Raw genomic sequence first — 14,863 nt, 5'->3', positions numbered from 1 at the left:
ACCCTGTTGTGCGGGGCTGGCAGCACCGGGCGGGTGACAAGCAATTGGTTGCCTCTTTCCAACTGGCGAGCAGTCAGTGACATTTTTGCAAAGCTCGTGAATCCATCTATTTTCCCAAATACACGCAAGCTTCACAGATCATCCGGGAAGCCGTATGTTCCTGCGTTACTAATCCATGCCCGGCCCACATTTCCCAGTTTTCCTTTGACTGTGGTAGACGTGATCGCAGAGCAGAGACACGCAAGGCATTGCCACCGCAGGCTGGGGCTTGCCGGGGTGCAGAAGCCCCGCTCTGCCAAACGCCGCTGCCCGTGCAGCACCGGAGTTCCCCTCGGCTTTATGCACACCCGCCGCCATCCCAGCCAACCCAGGTAGAAAATGAACTGCCCTTATGGTAAAAATATGTTTAACCTTGTTTCCACCTGCATTTGTCCTGCTTCAATACAGAGACTTGCTTTACGTGTCTGCTGCGCTGAACAGCCATTAGCCAAATTTTGTTCCTCACGTACCTGCTGTAATCGGAGCTGACACCTCCCATTTCACAAAGAGGTTGTACAAATGTGGAGGGTTGAGAATTTTCTTACCCTTCCTGGGTGGAAGCTAACTGCTTTCAAGCTGTCTGCTCTGCGTTCATCAGCCGTCTGGCCCCACGACAGTCAGGTGTGACAAGCAAGGCAGCTACATACTTCATCATCTCCCCTGACTCACATTTGACAGAAAGAACTAATATCTCAGGTGCACAGGGAAAACCAATTAAAAAAATCCAAGTGACTGTTTTGCCCTTGTATGCAGGTATTTAGTTCCCATTAATGTCACTGTGAGCCATGCACATGTATCAAAGAGAAATACCCCACTGGCTCATTTCATAATGTCACTGCACTTGGAATTCAGTTACAGGCTTTACTCTCACAGACTGAGCTCTCTGATTGTTCAAGGTATCTTTTTAAAATTTTTTTTTAAGAACACCAGTTAGGAAGGAATTTTTAAAAGTATCCAGAAGAGGGTTAATCAGAATATTACAACTGTTTTGCAGACTGGAACACTAACATTCATGATAGCCTAAAAAAAAATCTGAATTAACTTTTTATGTGCAAAAAAAAAAAAGTTTAAGGAACCTACTGATCACAGCTGACAGGTATCTATGCAAGGAAGGAATTATCTGGCAACAGATGGGCCTATAATAATATTAATATCTTCACCACCTGGTTTTTAATCCATGCTTTTCATCAGTAGATCATAAAGCACTTTATGAACAAGGTCAAACACCTAGTGGGAAAAGGCAGAATGAGACGTAATTGTTAGAAGCCAAAGCCAGACAAATACAAGCAAGAAATAAGGCACACTCCATTTGTTCTTTTATCAGTCACAACAGCAGGTGATTAACAAAACCAGGAATTTGCCTGCAAACATGCTATTTTCCATCACTTCTTGTCACAAAGGGAGGATCTCATGCCAAATATGTTACAGTTCAAATAAAATCACAAACTTAAAATAACTATCAGGTGAGGCTGTTCACCTTCTGAACACAGAAGCTGAAGAAAACAAGGTGAACATAGAAACACCTCTTTCCCTTGAAAATCTACACTGCATTTCCCATTAGCTCCAGCCTACCCAATTAGTCAAACAAACCTTGTAGCACATCCTTTCTGGATGCCCAGAAAGAACGGCTGTCAAAATGGTAGTTTTCACATTGAGCTCATGGTCCAGTCTCAGATTTGGTAGGTATTAAACAAATAAAATCCCTACCATCTCTCAAATGCACGTGAAATGAGCCGGATGTTTTGTCCGTGTCATAACAAGCTGCTGAAGCCACAAACCCACGATGCTTAATGTTACCTGATGCCTTCATTAGGCATCAGATTTGATAAGCTGAAGATTGAATGTTCAGGTAGACTAACCTGATCTCCAACAACCTGAAGCACAGCTCTGCTGGAATTCAAGCACACGGGCAGGTCAAACAGCGAGATTCTGCACTGCCCGCAAGTGAACTGAATGCAACCTGTGTGCAATAGCACTTCCAAGATGTCAAGTCCAATACTCAGATATTTTGAGAAAGCTGATGGCGTAGAGAAGGGCTGTGAAATGACTAATCATCTTCTTAAACCAATCAATGCATCCCAGACAGTGCTGCCATAAGCTGGTGAACAGATGGGAAAAACTGAACATGCTTAACACCTCAAACCCAGTTACTTGAACATTTAAAAGGTTCTTGAATTCTTTGGCACATCTGGCCTCCCAAAATCGCCTATTTTCAACTTTGTTAAAAAAGAAATCTTCCTGAGTTTCACTGTTCTGCAGCTGCTCTTTGGAAAAAATGCTGTCGGTCCAGCACCCACTCGGTCACTTGCTGCTTGCCTCAATGGTCGCGGTCTGAAAACTCTTCAGAGCAGAGACCACGTGTATGCCTGTGTGATATGTATAACAGGGTCTTCACCCTGCGTAGGCATTTGAGATCTATTGTAAAATTAATAATATATCTAGAAAGAGGGTGCTTATTATTTAGAATGGCCTCTACAACATTAGCAGGTGACAGAACCCATATTGCTCGAAAGGTAACAGCCTTACATATTGAGCTCTGCCCAGCCCAACATATCCAAAAGTTTCAAAGCCCTACATTACTTCAGTATGCACTTTTAAACTTTGTGGTTGAGTAATTTTGCAGGTGAACTCCAGTCCTGCTAGGAATCACAGGCCTACACAAACAAACCAAAGTCCAAAAAGAGATAATATCGTGAGCAAAGGGCAGAATGTGGATGCAGGGGAAAAAAGGAAGAAAGCAGGATAAATAAGGCCCACACTTGGAGATCTGAAGGATCTTGCTCAGCACAGTTCCTGCAGAGGAAAATGAGTCTGAGTTACCTGCTTTCGGTGTTTGTGAGGGAGCTGCCCGGCTGCATTCTCTTTGGTGGGATCTTTATGCCCGTGACTTTACTCCTGCTGCTGTTAATTGTCTACTTCAGGATCAAACTACTGGAAGGTGAGTCAGGGCTCGGGGGCAATGAGTAGGCAGGCAGACAAAACTCCTCGTACAACAGGCTACTGTTAAGCTTGTACCATTAACTTAACTGAAGAGAAGTATGATCATAAACAATTTTCTGAAGTTGTACTGCATTTTCTATTTGAAAAATGTTACAAGAATTTGCTTAGAACTTGGATTGAACCTTTGCTTAAAACTCCACAGTTTTACATACCACACTATAGAAGATTTTACTATACTACACTATAGAAGAGGCAACCAAAATGGAGAAAAAGTATAGGGTGGCTAAAGTACGGATCATTTTCCTCTGTGCTTTCACTGTGCAAGTCTCCAGTGAGACAGTTAACAGCAGTTACACCCTATAACTGGCTGGTTATTGAGTACGTGTCTGTGTTCTTTCAAAGACGTGTTTTTGCTTTTTCTTTGTACCTAAACGCACATGTGCCACGTTGCCTTTTCTATTTTAAAATCAGCTTGTACTCACTTCAGAAATCTACCTTCAGAGTACAACCAAAACAAGAAAACACCTCCACCCAAGTAAATGCACAGTCAGCACAATGCACCTGGGTACTGCAAACCGAGGCTGCTCACAGAGCCTGACTGGTCCTGCACAGAAAAGACACTGGGCTACAGCTGTGGCAGGCAGGGAGTTTCTTTTAGAAGGGAAACCCCTGTACATCACACCACCCATTTTAATGAGATGATCTTCATGCCTTCCAGGTTTGGGTCCCAGCCGCAGCAGCAGAGTCACATGTGTGCTGCTCTCGTTTTAGGCTTCCAGCTGCCAAGGCCAGCCCTGGCACACGTTCAGATCAGCGTCCTCATCCTTTCTTTCCCTCAGCCTCTCTAAAACATGCTCTTGCAGGCACTGAGCTAAGCTTGTTCCTTGAATTAGCTGCCTTTTGTACCTCTTCTCCACAGGGAGTGTCAGGGGAGCTAAGATGATATCCTAGATTTCCTCTGGAAACTTCAGATGGTACAGCTTGGTGAGAACCCTTCCTGGGACAACAGTCCACAATGCACGTACTACAGGTTTCAGCTCTAGCAGCTCACCCATGATGTCAAAAGCAGAGAATTGGCTAGGGCAGGCAGGACAATCCTGACCACAGGGGTCTGCAGATAAGCTGAGACATTCACCCCGAGCTGGCCTGAGGCGCATCAGCCCAACAGGAGAAGGCTACATTTACGCACCAGCACAAGGCTAGGGAAGAACGCTTACCCAGATGCCAGATCAAGCACGTAATTTGTACATTCATTAAGTTTGGTCTATCCTGCAGTCTTCTGAAATCCTGAAAATTGGGCAATTTAACACAGTTCTAGAAGTAAGAAAGGCCACACATACTCAGAAATGTAGAATGAACTCACTTGTTATTTTGTATAACATCTCCAGACATGTAGACCCAAGGCTTTTACAGAGAGGAAGGGTGTTTGTTTACATACAAGCGTACACCACAAGTTACCTTCAGGCTGCTAAAACTCAAACATTTCCTGTTCAAAATGTGCTTTCAGATGCTGAATTAATCAGCAAGGGAAGCCTGTTCCGCATGCCTAACCCAGGTCTGCTTTCGGTTATAAATTATCCTTAGAGCAAGGTGCTGACAGTTTTTCACACTAATAAACCACAACCAAAAAATGGCGTGGTACCAAAACATCATAAAATTCAATACCTGTGGGGGAATAGGAAGGGTAAGTATTGAGAGCTCTTTCCTGAAAAAGGTTGAAGTGGAAGTTAATGAAATTATTGCATTAGACTTTGTATAAAAGCAGGTATTCTCCCTTTCGGCAAATAATCATCTCTGTGCCCATCTGTGATAGTTAGACATTAGTTATTATGAAATAATACTGAGATATTACTGAACTCATTCTTACCTCGTGATGCTCTTGCTTTTCTATTCCAGCTAGGATGAAGCAAAACAGGAAAAGCAGGAGGGTTACAGATCCCACCAGTTCAGGTTTTCTGCTGAGGCTCAGACAATACTTTCATTAAACCAAAAGAGCCCATCTGAAAAAACCCCACAGACGTTCACATTTATGCTGCATGATCAACTGCTGAAACAAACTAGCGTGCCCTCTTTCACAGTGCCCACATCCTCCTTAGCTGCACCTTCTGCAGGTCTGTAAATAATCTGCAGAACCAGATGTTAAATCCTGCTTCTCTTAAAGCAGAATTTTTAGCTTTGGATCTGTAGTGAGTTTAAGTAATGATTTCCTAAATTTTCTGAGATTAGCAATCAAGGCTTTAAGAGAGAGAGAGAGGTGAATGAAGTAGTTGGCAGAATAATTTGCCAAAGGGATATTGCTTCTGAGCTTCTCTCTCTCATCACTGAGAAGGATGCTTGAAGGGAATCATCTGGCTGTTCAGTGCCTCAGGGAAGGAGATTCTCAGTTTGCAGATCACAGGTGTTCTGGCTGGGACTCTCAAGAGGATGCAAGATGAATTCCTGGCTATTTAATACTTTGGGCATCACAGTCCCAGCTCTACCTCCAAGCCCTCCTTTTGCTTCTCTTTTCTGGGACTGCCAGTGTCCAACCTACCCCTTAGGCCTCCAGCCAACTCACACAAATCATGCCGAGTAACCCTCCCTGTACAGGCAAGCGGAGCCAGCTTCAGCTTAAGACCATCAGGTGAGCGAAATGACTAACCACAGATTAGCCTGAGAACAGATTCCTTTAAATGTCAACCCTCCTCTGACAAAACCTCAGAAATTCATCAGGCTTTAAGTTGCCTGTTTCCTTAGATCTTTTTAAAAGAAAAAAAAAAAAATCAAATTTGCATTACTAAAAGCAAGACTGCCTTGTTTCATTGTCAAATAAGCATTTCATTTTTCTCTGTGCAGCACGAGAGAGGGTCCATGTAAATATATCAAAACCCAGCTTAGTATCATCCCTTCCAGATTCCTTAAAAATAAAATTAAAACCAACAAACAAACCAGCACACATTTCCCCTGAACAACTGGCAATGACAAGGGAAGCTACTATCCTGTGACAAAGTGTTTTATGCTAACTGGGCTTTTAAAATTTTTTTTAAATTTTCTTTTTTTTTTTCTTTTCACTTTTCTCTGTTTCTCAATCCCTCTCCAAATATTCTCCAAGCCTCTGATGACACCATCTTGTCCTGAAGATGCCAGATTATGGGGGCAGGGATAATTTTCCTGTTCTGTTTGTACCACAGGCAGCATCGGGAGGATCAAGCCAATTTGAGGGTGTCCTGCCACTGCCACAGTAAAGTAGAATGCAAATTGCCAGCACAAGCTAACTGCCCTCCTTGCCGTTCTTTAAGGATTTTATTCTGATTGAAAGCTGGTGGAGGCAAATGAGAATAGAGTATTTCTGTCGATGTCAATAGAGTTTGTGTGAGTGCTTCACTGGGCAAAGGCACAGTCCCAATCTCACACTCGGAAGCCTTTCTTCTAGGAGCACGGGCAAACTGATACTAACATGCTACTTGGGCACCTTCGACTTAGTAAGATTAGTTCTTACTAATATATGCCATCTCCTTTTCTTTATAAAAATTCACCACAGGAAATTAGCACATTCTCATGCAAATGAACTATGATTCTATGAATTTTGTGTTGTTTCATTTATTTTTCAGTTAATGAGGAACTGGCCATGGCACAAGACCCGAGAAAGGGCCTCCTGAATTACCATGGCCAGTGGCAGAAACCCAGGAGATCCAGACAAAAAGAGAACAAATGGAAGAACCAAAGGACATTTAAGGGAGTCTCATGTCCCAGGAAGCAAGCTTAAACCCAGTACTCAGCTCTGCAGGTTTAAAAATAATCAGCTGTAGATAAATACCAAGGAGGAAAACAAAACCAAGAAGAAATTAGTGCTGTGCCGTACAAAGCAAACAGCTGCTGCCATTCAAAAAGGTCTTGTAACAGTTTAGCTTTCTCACATGAGGCCACGTAAGCAGTACTTTACGCAGCTCATCGGACACCAGAGACCTCCTGCAACGTACCGTATCCATTCCCTTACATGACACAGGATTTAGGGGGAGGGAAAGCACCTTGCTCACTAGCCCTTCCCTAGGCTGCTGAGAAGAAAGCTATGTAACAAGCTCCTGAGAGAGCTGAGCTGGCATATACAAGGAAGGCAGTCTTTTTAAATTGAAGATGCATCAATATCAAGTTCATATCAAGCACTGACATCTAGGAAACTGAGAAGGGTGGTGAAGGGGAACTGACTTTTTTTTATTAGCTTGTACATTTCAGGAAAAGTTGTTGGTTTTGTAAAGTATGCTTTCCATACAATTTGGAAGCAAAATGTAACAGTGATGGGAAACAAAAGAACTTCTCTGTGCTGACTGACCATGCCAAATTTTGAAACCATGAAAAAATTCAGTCACTATTCTGTAAACCAGTTATTATTCTAGTTTAAGGACAAATGGATGTTTTTTCAAATAAACCCCCCATAAGTATGGAGTTTTCTTTTTTTGCGTGTCATTTGTCACACATAAAAAAAATCTCCCCCCCCCCCCCCCCCCCGCCCCCGTTAGATGTAGATGTACAATTTTTAGTGCATCTCAGTTTGGCTGTGGCAGATGGCCCACAAAAACACAACTCAAACTGGCTGAAAGTACTATTGCCTTTTGGCTTCTCTGTTTCTGCCTCTCCAGTTTAAACCCAAACTGATGAAGAACAAGAAGTGACTATCATTACTGTCCCTATATTTACTGTCCCTATCTGCTGGCAATTGCTGTCTGCAATTACCTTTCATTACAGCTGTTTGTCATTACCTACCCTGCAAGAACAGAGTGGATAATGCCTTGTCTGAGATTATGTGTGGTTTTGCACAATTTTGGACTTTAAAGAACTCCTTCGAATCATTTTATAAAAACACTAATGAGGCCATGACCACAGCTTTAAGAAACACTGTAATTTATCAAAGTCTGTGAGAAGAAAACAGGAGTCAAACAGCAAGTACCTTTACTATACATAACAGTCTTCTATCACATTTTAATACTATCCTATTTTTAAAAAGCTATAATTCATCACACTGGTTTACATCTATGCAAATAGCGTAGAATACATTGCATTGAACAGGTGACGAGCCAATTGTCTGTTGCTTGGAAAGAGCTACCTGTACATTTTGTACAGTAAAAGTAAAGGTTAGGATGCTAAAATGCAAGACCTCTAATAGACTACCTCTAGTAGCCTCTATTTAGGCTCCCAAAAGAATTACCTGTGTTTGAAAGTGAGAAGTACTTTGTAGTTCTATTTGAAATCAGCAGAAGATGCTGAGTGAAAAAAGGCAGGCATTTATTCAGAAGTCACAGCATTAACATGAACAGCAAAAGTTAAATACAAGATAGACATACAGACTTTGACTTCAAAGGAAGCAACCCTGTAAGAGAACCACAGCAAAAGCTGGAAGAGCAAAGACAGTAAAACCAAGTTTATCTCAGTCAGCTGGCAGAGGAATCGGCAGTTCAATTGCAGGGCTCCCCACCTCCAGCTGACAATTCGCTCCAGGTGCCCGCTAACAGCTTCTCTGTGTGTTTCAAGATGCCCCACGTGCAATCGTGCCATAAGTGTTTTCCCAATATTTTGCAATCAAAAGGCTGAAGACACTTTTCTTCTGATTTCACTCTTTGTATAAACTTGTTCTTCCCAGTAAGAGCAAAGCATGCAGCCCTTCGGTTCTTAAACTTCACACCAGAAATTTCATTCGACTAGCAACAAACAGGATGTGTTTCAGAGAGCAAAAGGAAAGAAGCACTCCAAAGGCAGCTCTCAGGTAGGAAAACAAAACAGCTCCCTATCATCCAGCTGTTGAGTGGACCTGACATTCATAGCTACTTGGGACACTGGGGAGCACCTGCTGTCTGACCTCCTCTCGTACCTGGACTTCTACACGGCCTGGCAGGCCTAGTACCACATCGTCCAAAGCAGTGCACACTTTATTTATACCAGCTACATCCAGACTTGACTGTACAGGCAGAGAGTCTCAGAAGGTCTTAATATTGGCCTACTCGTGCCTCTAGTGAACTCGACTCTCGTACTTTAAGTGCTGGCACTAAGCAAACAAAATAACACTGCTCTCATTGAAAGATCCATCATGACCCCATGAAAGCAGTGATGATGGAAAAGAATGTGATGCTTTGTTTCATTTTTAATGCTCCTAAGCTTAGATCTATGTCATTATGTAAAGTATATAAGGTTGACTGAAAAAATAACAAGACAGTTATTACGCAGTGTCAGAAGTGTACTTACGAATATTTATGTGAAAGAGATTTAGAGACTGAGATGTAATACATAAAGATTCTTAAGAAAAGTGGTCTTAACTCATACAGATGTTATTAACAGACATAAAAAGATCTGTTCTCCTGGTAACACAGGTAATAGTTTCTTCAGTGTCAATGCTCCTGTAGGCTGTAACGTTAAAGGTCAAACACACCGCAGCCAGCAGAGATCCAAAAGTTAAAGCCAGGTATAACGTGGTGTCGAAGAAGAGAGAGATCTGAAAGTTTGATTCTAATGATCCACCTCTGCTTACAGCTGTCTCACCTGGAAAAACCCTGGTACCTAATCAATGAGCCTGACCTACTGGCCTCCTGCCATGACTCTGCTCTGTACCTCTCCAGAGGTATGTTATTTCATAATTTGGTATTTAGTTGTCCAACAATTTCCTCAGAAGCAGCTGGTATAGGTCCTTGCAACACGCAGGACATTCTATGGAATGGTTCCTGTTTTTGTACATAATCCTTAGATAACACATTCTTGCTTTCTAAGTAGACCAGCAGCTTTGAAGTGAAAGAGTCCATTCTTCAGCCCCCAGTGAAACTACTGTTTACCTGAGTACATAAACTTCTGTGATATTGATATCTTTCAAGAAAACCTTTAAATGCTCTCTGTAATACATTCTTTCCTCTTCTTCTATTAACTAGAATCTATACAATCCTTTGCAGGGCAATTGAGACAGCTGCTGCAAAGAATTGACTTTTTATGTTTAAGAAAGATGCTGCCGATAGAAAAGCAGTGATCTTGGATTAGAGGTTAAAGGATTCTAACACACACACCCACCTCTAATTCCAAACACCCATTCCCCCACCACTCGAGAAAAGACTGGCCTGGACCAAATGTTAAGATACAGAATTGAAGTTTAGCAAGACTTACCACAACATAATTACACTGATTTTATTGATTTCACAAAATGACTGAGAATAGAGAGATTTAACATATTGAAAAGTGAGATCACTCTTTAACAGCATGTTACTGTAAAACAGTGGTATGGATACTGAAAAGAATACTATATAGATATTAGGTAAGGATTATAACAGAAAGACACTGGATGCCTTTGACACAACTGCTTATTGAGCTGTAATTGCTAACATGTAGGAGGATCTGACATTCAAGACTCAGTAACATGTCATGAAAATCCTCAGGCCTTGCTATTTTCAGTTCCATTACTGACTAGTATCAAGAAAGATCTGTTTTCATGCTACCAGCATGAAATAATAATAATACTCTTACATACTTCCTTTGAAAAAGAAAAATATGTATTTAAATAACACCATAGAACTAAGCCTTTGTCTAGATAAATTATAAAAGCATTCTCTAAATATATATGAAAACAGTGATTGCAAGGAAATAATTTGTCTTCAGTTGTTATCACTGAGGAGTCCTCTGCCTTCCTCTCACTAGCAATAATGCGAAGCTAGGATTCCACTCCATCTACAGCCAGTAGGCATGTTTAAAACCTTCCTGCCTATCTGTGATTGCTTCCTATTCACTTCCCAGAACAGAATTTGAAGTCTCAACTTTTAAGTAGGAAAGGCACAGAGAAAGGTGATAAGAATGATAAAGAATTGTGGAATAGCTTTTGGCTGGGGACTGACTGAAGAGAGAATGACTCCGGGTGTCTTTTCTAGTATCTGCAAGTGGTGCTATCAAATGAAGCTAACAGAGGCAGGTTCAAAAGAAACGAAAGGTGGTTTTTTTCCTTAAGCCACATGGAATGGTGAAAATGCCTGCCAGAGGAATTTTTTAAAAAGCAATTAGCCAAAAATCCACAGAGGCAGATAAATACGAAAGACTGGTAGACCAGTAAGTCTTTGAAAATTGCTGAAAGCTGGAAGAGTATTTGGGAATGTACTACTTACTAGTACAGTACTTATTCTTACACACACCCCTAAGGCAACTACCAGTAGCCTCACAGGGAGGAATCTGGGAGTGTTCGTTGTTTAGCCTGGCCCAGTCCAGCCATTCATACAAAAACTCTTGTAGGATCTGCTTCACGCCAGACAGAGTAATTTAACAGTACAAGTATTAGCAGCATTTCTAATGCTTGTAATTTGTACTAATATTACTAATCCAAGTATCTTTTTTCAAGTACAGTATAAAAAACCCAAACAACTGAGTAGCCTGAAAATCAAAACAGTTTCACACCTTCCAGAGGTGTAGTCAGGTCAACAGTGCAGGGCACCAGCAGCTCCAAGCAGCCCACTTCCACAGTTAACATGCCTAAAAGCTGAGAAGCTCCCACCACATCCTGGCCAAGGGTACAGTTAGTTGTCATTCTCATCACTACCAAATCTCACAAACTCTGACCTCTGTCATAGTATTTAATTTATTTTATTCCATCTAGTTGATTTCTTCTGTGGCCGAACTAAAAGTTGCCATTCAGCTTGAGTTGTCAAATAAAAGAATACTTCAAGAAACACTTTGTATCATAGTTGCTCATGGCTTTGAGCAATAAATCTTTTTTTTTTAAAAAAAAAGTTGCTTGCTTGCTTGTCCTTTGTGAAACCTTAATCTAGGAAACAATCTGTAGAACAATTCCAACATTTATTATGAACCCTTAGGTGATCATGATTAAAAAGACATATTAAGTATTTTTGTGTAGGATCCACATGACTCACTTTTCTCAGTATTTAAGCAGAATTAATTACTGAAATATCTTCTCATTAAATGGGCCTGTAATTGTAATTGAAATTGCCTATGTATTATAAAGCCAGTTTGTGAAGTGCCTCAAGAACAATTTATTTTGTTGCATGTTGCAGTTTTTGCTACAGATATATTATATGAAAAAAGTAACAATGAAAACTCATCAGACTTGCATAATATTCCAGAACATTTGAGTAATTACATACAACCAGAATCTGTAAAACTTGACTATTTTTAGGACTGATCACACTCATGGCTTAAGTTTTTCTGCATGACAACGGTTGTTTAATTAGTAGATGCTTAATCAATGGAAGCGATAGCTATGCACAAGCTATGCTGACCCGAAAGCACTATTAATTTTTCCCTGACAAAGGTTCCAATTACTATTTGAAGAAATACAGCTCTCAGTGAAAGTAATAGTTTTCAAGAATATTGTATTTGCAGTTTTAAGGATTAAATACAATTGCAATAAAACCCAATATTGATCTAGCGTCTAATAAATCAGAAAGATCCAAATCAATAAGGAATTGAAGTAATATGCTTTCCGCCCACGAAACGAATTCTGCAACTAATACTACACCTTATCAAAAATACCTGAAAGATTTTATAAAGCTTTTTCTTACACACTTTTGTAAGAAAAATACATTAAGACATCCCCTTAAATGCATGTATCTCCATTTTGACCTCCACTTACAAATCGCAAACTTGCCACTTCCTTGATAACCTCCCTATGCATGCACAGTGTTGTGGCAGTGTTCTTACGTTATTAGGCTGGGTGGGGTTCTCTTTCTCTTTTTGAAAGGCATAATGTCTCTGCTTTTGAAGAAAAGCAGGTCAGAATGTTATCTGCTATTTTTCAGGGTAATGCGGGATATAATTGAGAATGCCTATATGCATATATAAATCAACCTCTTGGTTACTATTGTCTTATGTTACCCAAATTGTATGAAACCAAAACTAATAGGAATTTCTGCTAAGCATGCTGACAGATGGCAGCAATCTAAACTGAGAATAGCACCAAAAATACATTGCTCAGAAGTGAAAAAGAACATACCGGGAAGTTTTACGATTTGTTTTGTTACTTGAAGATCATAGTACATCCTAACTCCATGAACTCAGTAGAACCACTTGCAGACTGGGGCATTTTAACTTGTGCTGTGCTGTCCAAATCTCATCTTTGTTGGCATCTGAAGATTACTTCTCTGAAGCACAGAAACCAGGATGCTTACTAGAAGATGTCTAAAAAACACTGATACTTTAGAATCAGTATTAGGAGCCAGACAATGCCATCCTTCTGGTAACCCTGGAGACCACTTGTACTAATGCCTGCTTTTCCAGGTTCTGTGGCCTCTAGTACTGCAGTTCTCATAACTGACTTGCTCACTTCCAAGTTTATATCTGAGTGCCAAAAGTCATACAGAGAATAAACAACTTTATTTTATAACAGAATTACAGAAAGCAAAATATCACTTAATACAACTTCAAGCTGCTATAAATCTAATTTGGCATTTTAACTATACACAGAGTGAACAGCCAAAAAAAAAACCCCAAACAACCAACCCCCCTGCAAGAACAAAATAAAAATAAAATCCAAAATAATTAACAGGCTTTCTCAATGGCAGTCTCAAATGATGGTACTGTCTTATTACTTAATGAATGAAGTCCATCGTACACTTTTACTCAGTATCCTAAAAACCTGCATTAGCTGTTAGATGAAGCATCTGAAAGGTATACCTTCTCAATAACAAAAATGTCAGTTGTAACATGGAGACAGTAAGGTTTAATAGAAAGCAAGCATTCTACACATGTATTCAAATAATGGAAGTGTTGAAGTTTGGACACAGTAAGAAAAAAAGCACTAAGGTTTTAAGCTGCCTAGATCATCTCTTGTTGGAAGAAGAGAAAGATACTTAGTTCTTCCTTCTTTCCTTATCTGGAATGCTGCAGACAGCAAAACGCCTGCAAAAAGTTGAGCATTGGCACCAAAGTGCAAAAAGAACACAGTGCTCAGTCAGAAGAAATGTGTTTGCAACTCCTTCTCCTCTACAGACTGCCATACCATCTCTGCTCCACAGAGAGGAGAACCTTAGAACAGAAAGAGTTACAGAGATATCAGTATAAAATTTATCCAAAGAAATATATTTTTTCAAATTTTAGGAAATGCTGTATTTTTATAAAAATCTTTGTTAATGTGATACCATATATTTACCTGAATAATCTGCAAAAAAAAAAAAAAATCTGTAAATTACTCCAGTAGGAGATTTCATTTGAAATATTTGGAAAAAGCTATATCTAAATTAGTTAAGATCCCCCTTCTTGCACAACTACCACCTGCTCCAGTGAACAATGCTTTCCAGACTTCTTTTTTGTCCACTTTCATGTAATTAAGAATCACCTTCAAAAATACAAGTATTTGTGCAAAAGAAGATCATACCCTCTAAAACTTTGTTTAAAAAAATCTAAGATTGTTAAGAAGTGGTTATAAAAAATAAACAAGAAAGATTGTAAGGGAATATAGACCAAAGATGTTAAAACGGAGTTTGGTATTGACATTTAAGTCTTGAACATCTGGTCATCATTACTAGGCTTGGTGAATTTGGTGGAGTAGAGATGACTTGGAATGATTACGCTTCTTCATGGTGATGATCACGGTCAGTATCATTTGTACTTCTGAAAGAAAAAGGAGGGGGAAGACATAAGCATTCATAACGGATACTATGTGAATGTCACATCATCACAGTCATCATCATTTTTCCGATATAGGTTATTTTGGGGGAAGGTTATTTCATTAAAAAATGTTGCATTAACTAAAGCCCCCTTCAATCATGAGGTAAACAGTAATTCAGTTTCTATCAATGTTTTTCTTGCTTTAGTGTATTTTTTCCTCCCCAAAATTCTCATGGTGTTTTAATAGTCATCTCTTGCACAATTTACTGAAAATTTTAATCCACAATCTAGTGCATAAATAAAAAATGAAGATATTTGTTCAATTAATAAA

The 14,863-nt window shown here is 40.0% G+C and overlaps 1 protein-coding gene across 1 annotated transcript; it reads left to right on the top strand.

Moving 5' to 3' along the window:
- The first annotated feature begins 2,844 nt into the window (after nt 1-2,844).
- Nucleotides 2,845-11,437, top strand: SMLR1 (small leucine rich protein 1). Its single transcript, XM_075707710.1, has 3 exons — nt 2,845-2,977; nt 6,570-6,630; nt 11,377-11,437. The coding sequence occupies exons 1-3, from the start codon at nt 2,845-2,847 to the stop codon at nt 11,435-11,437; spliced, it is 255 nt and encodes an 84-aa protein (XP_075563825.1).
- Nucleotides 11,438-14,863: the final 3,426 nt, after the last annotated feature.

This window comes from Pelecanus crispus, chromosome 3, assembly GCF_030463565.1.
Source record: "Pelecanus crispus isolate bPelCri1 chromosome 3, bPelCri1.pri, whole genome shotgun sequence".
Classification (NCBI taxonomy): domain Eukaryota; kingdom Metazoa; phylum Chordata; class Aves; order Pelecaniformes; family Pelecanidae; genus Pelecanus; species Pelecanus crispus.
The sequence above is the reverse complement of the archived record's forward strand: the minus strand, read 5'-3'. Positions and strand labels throughout refer to the sequence as shown.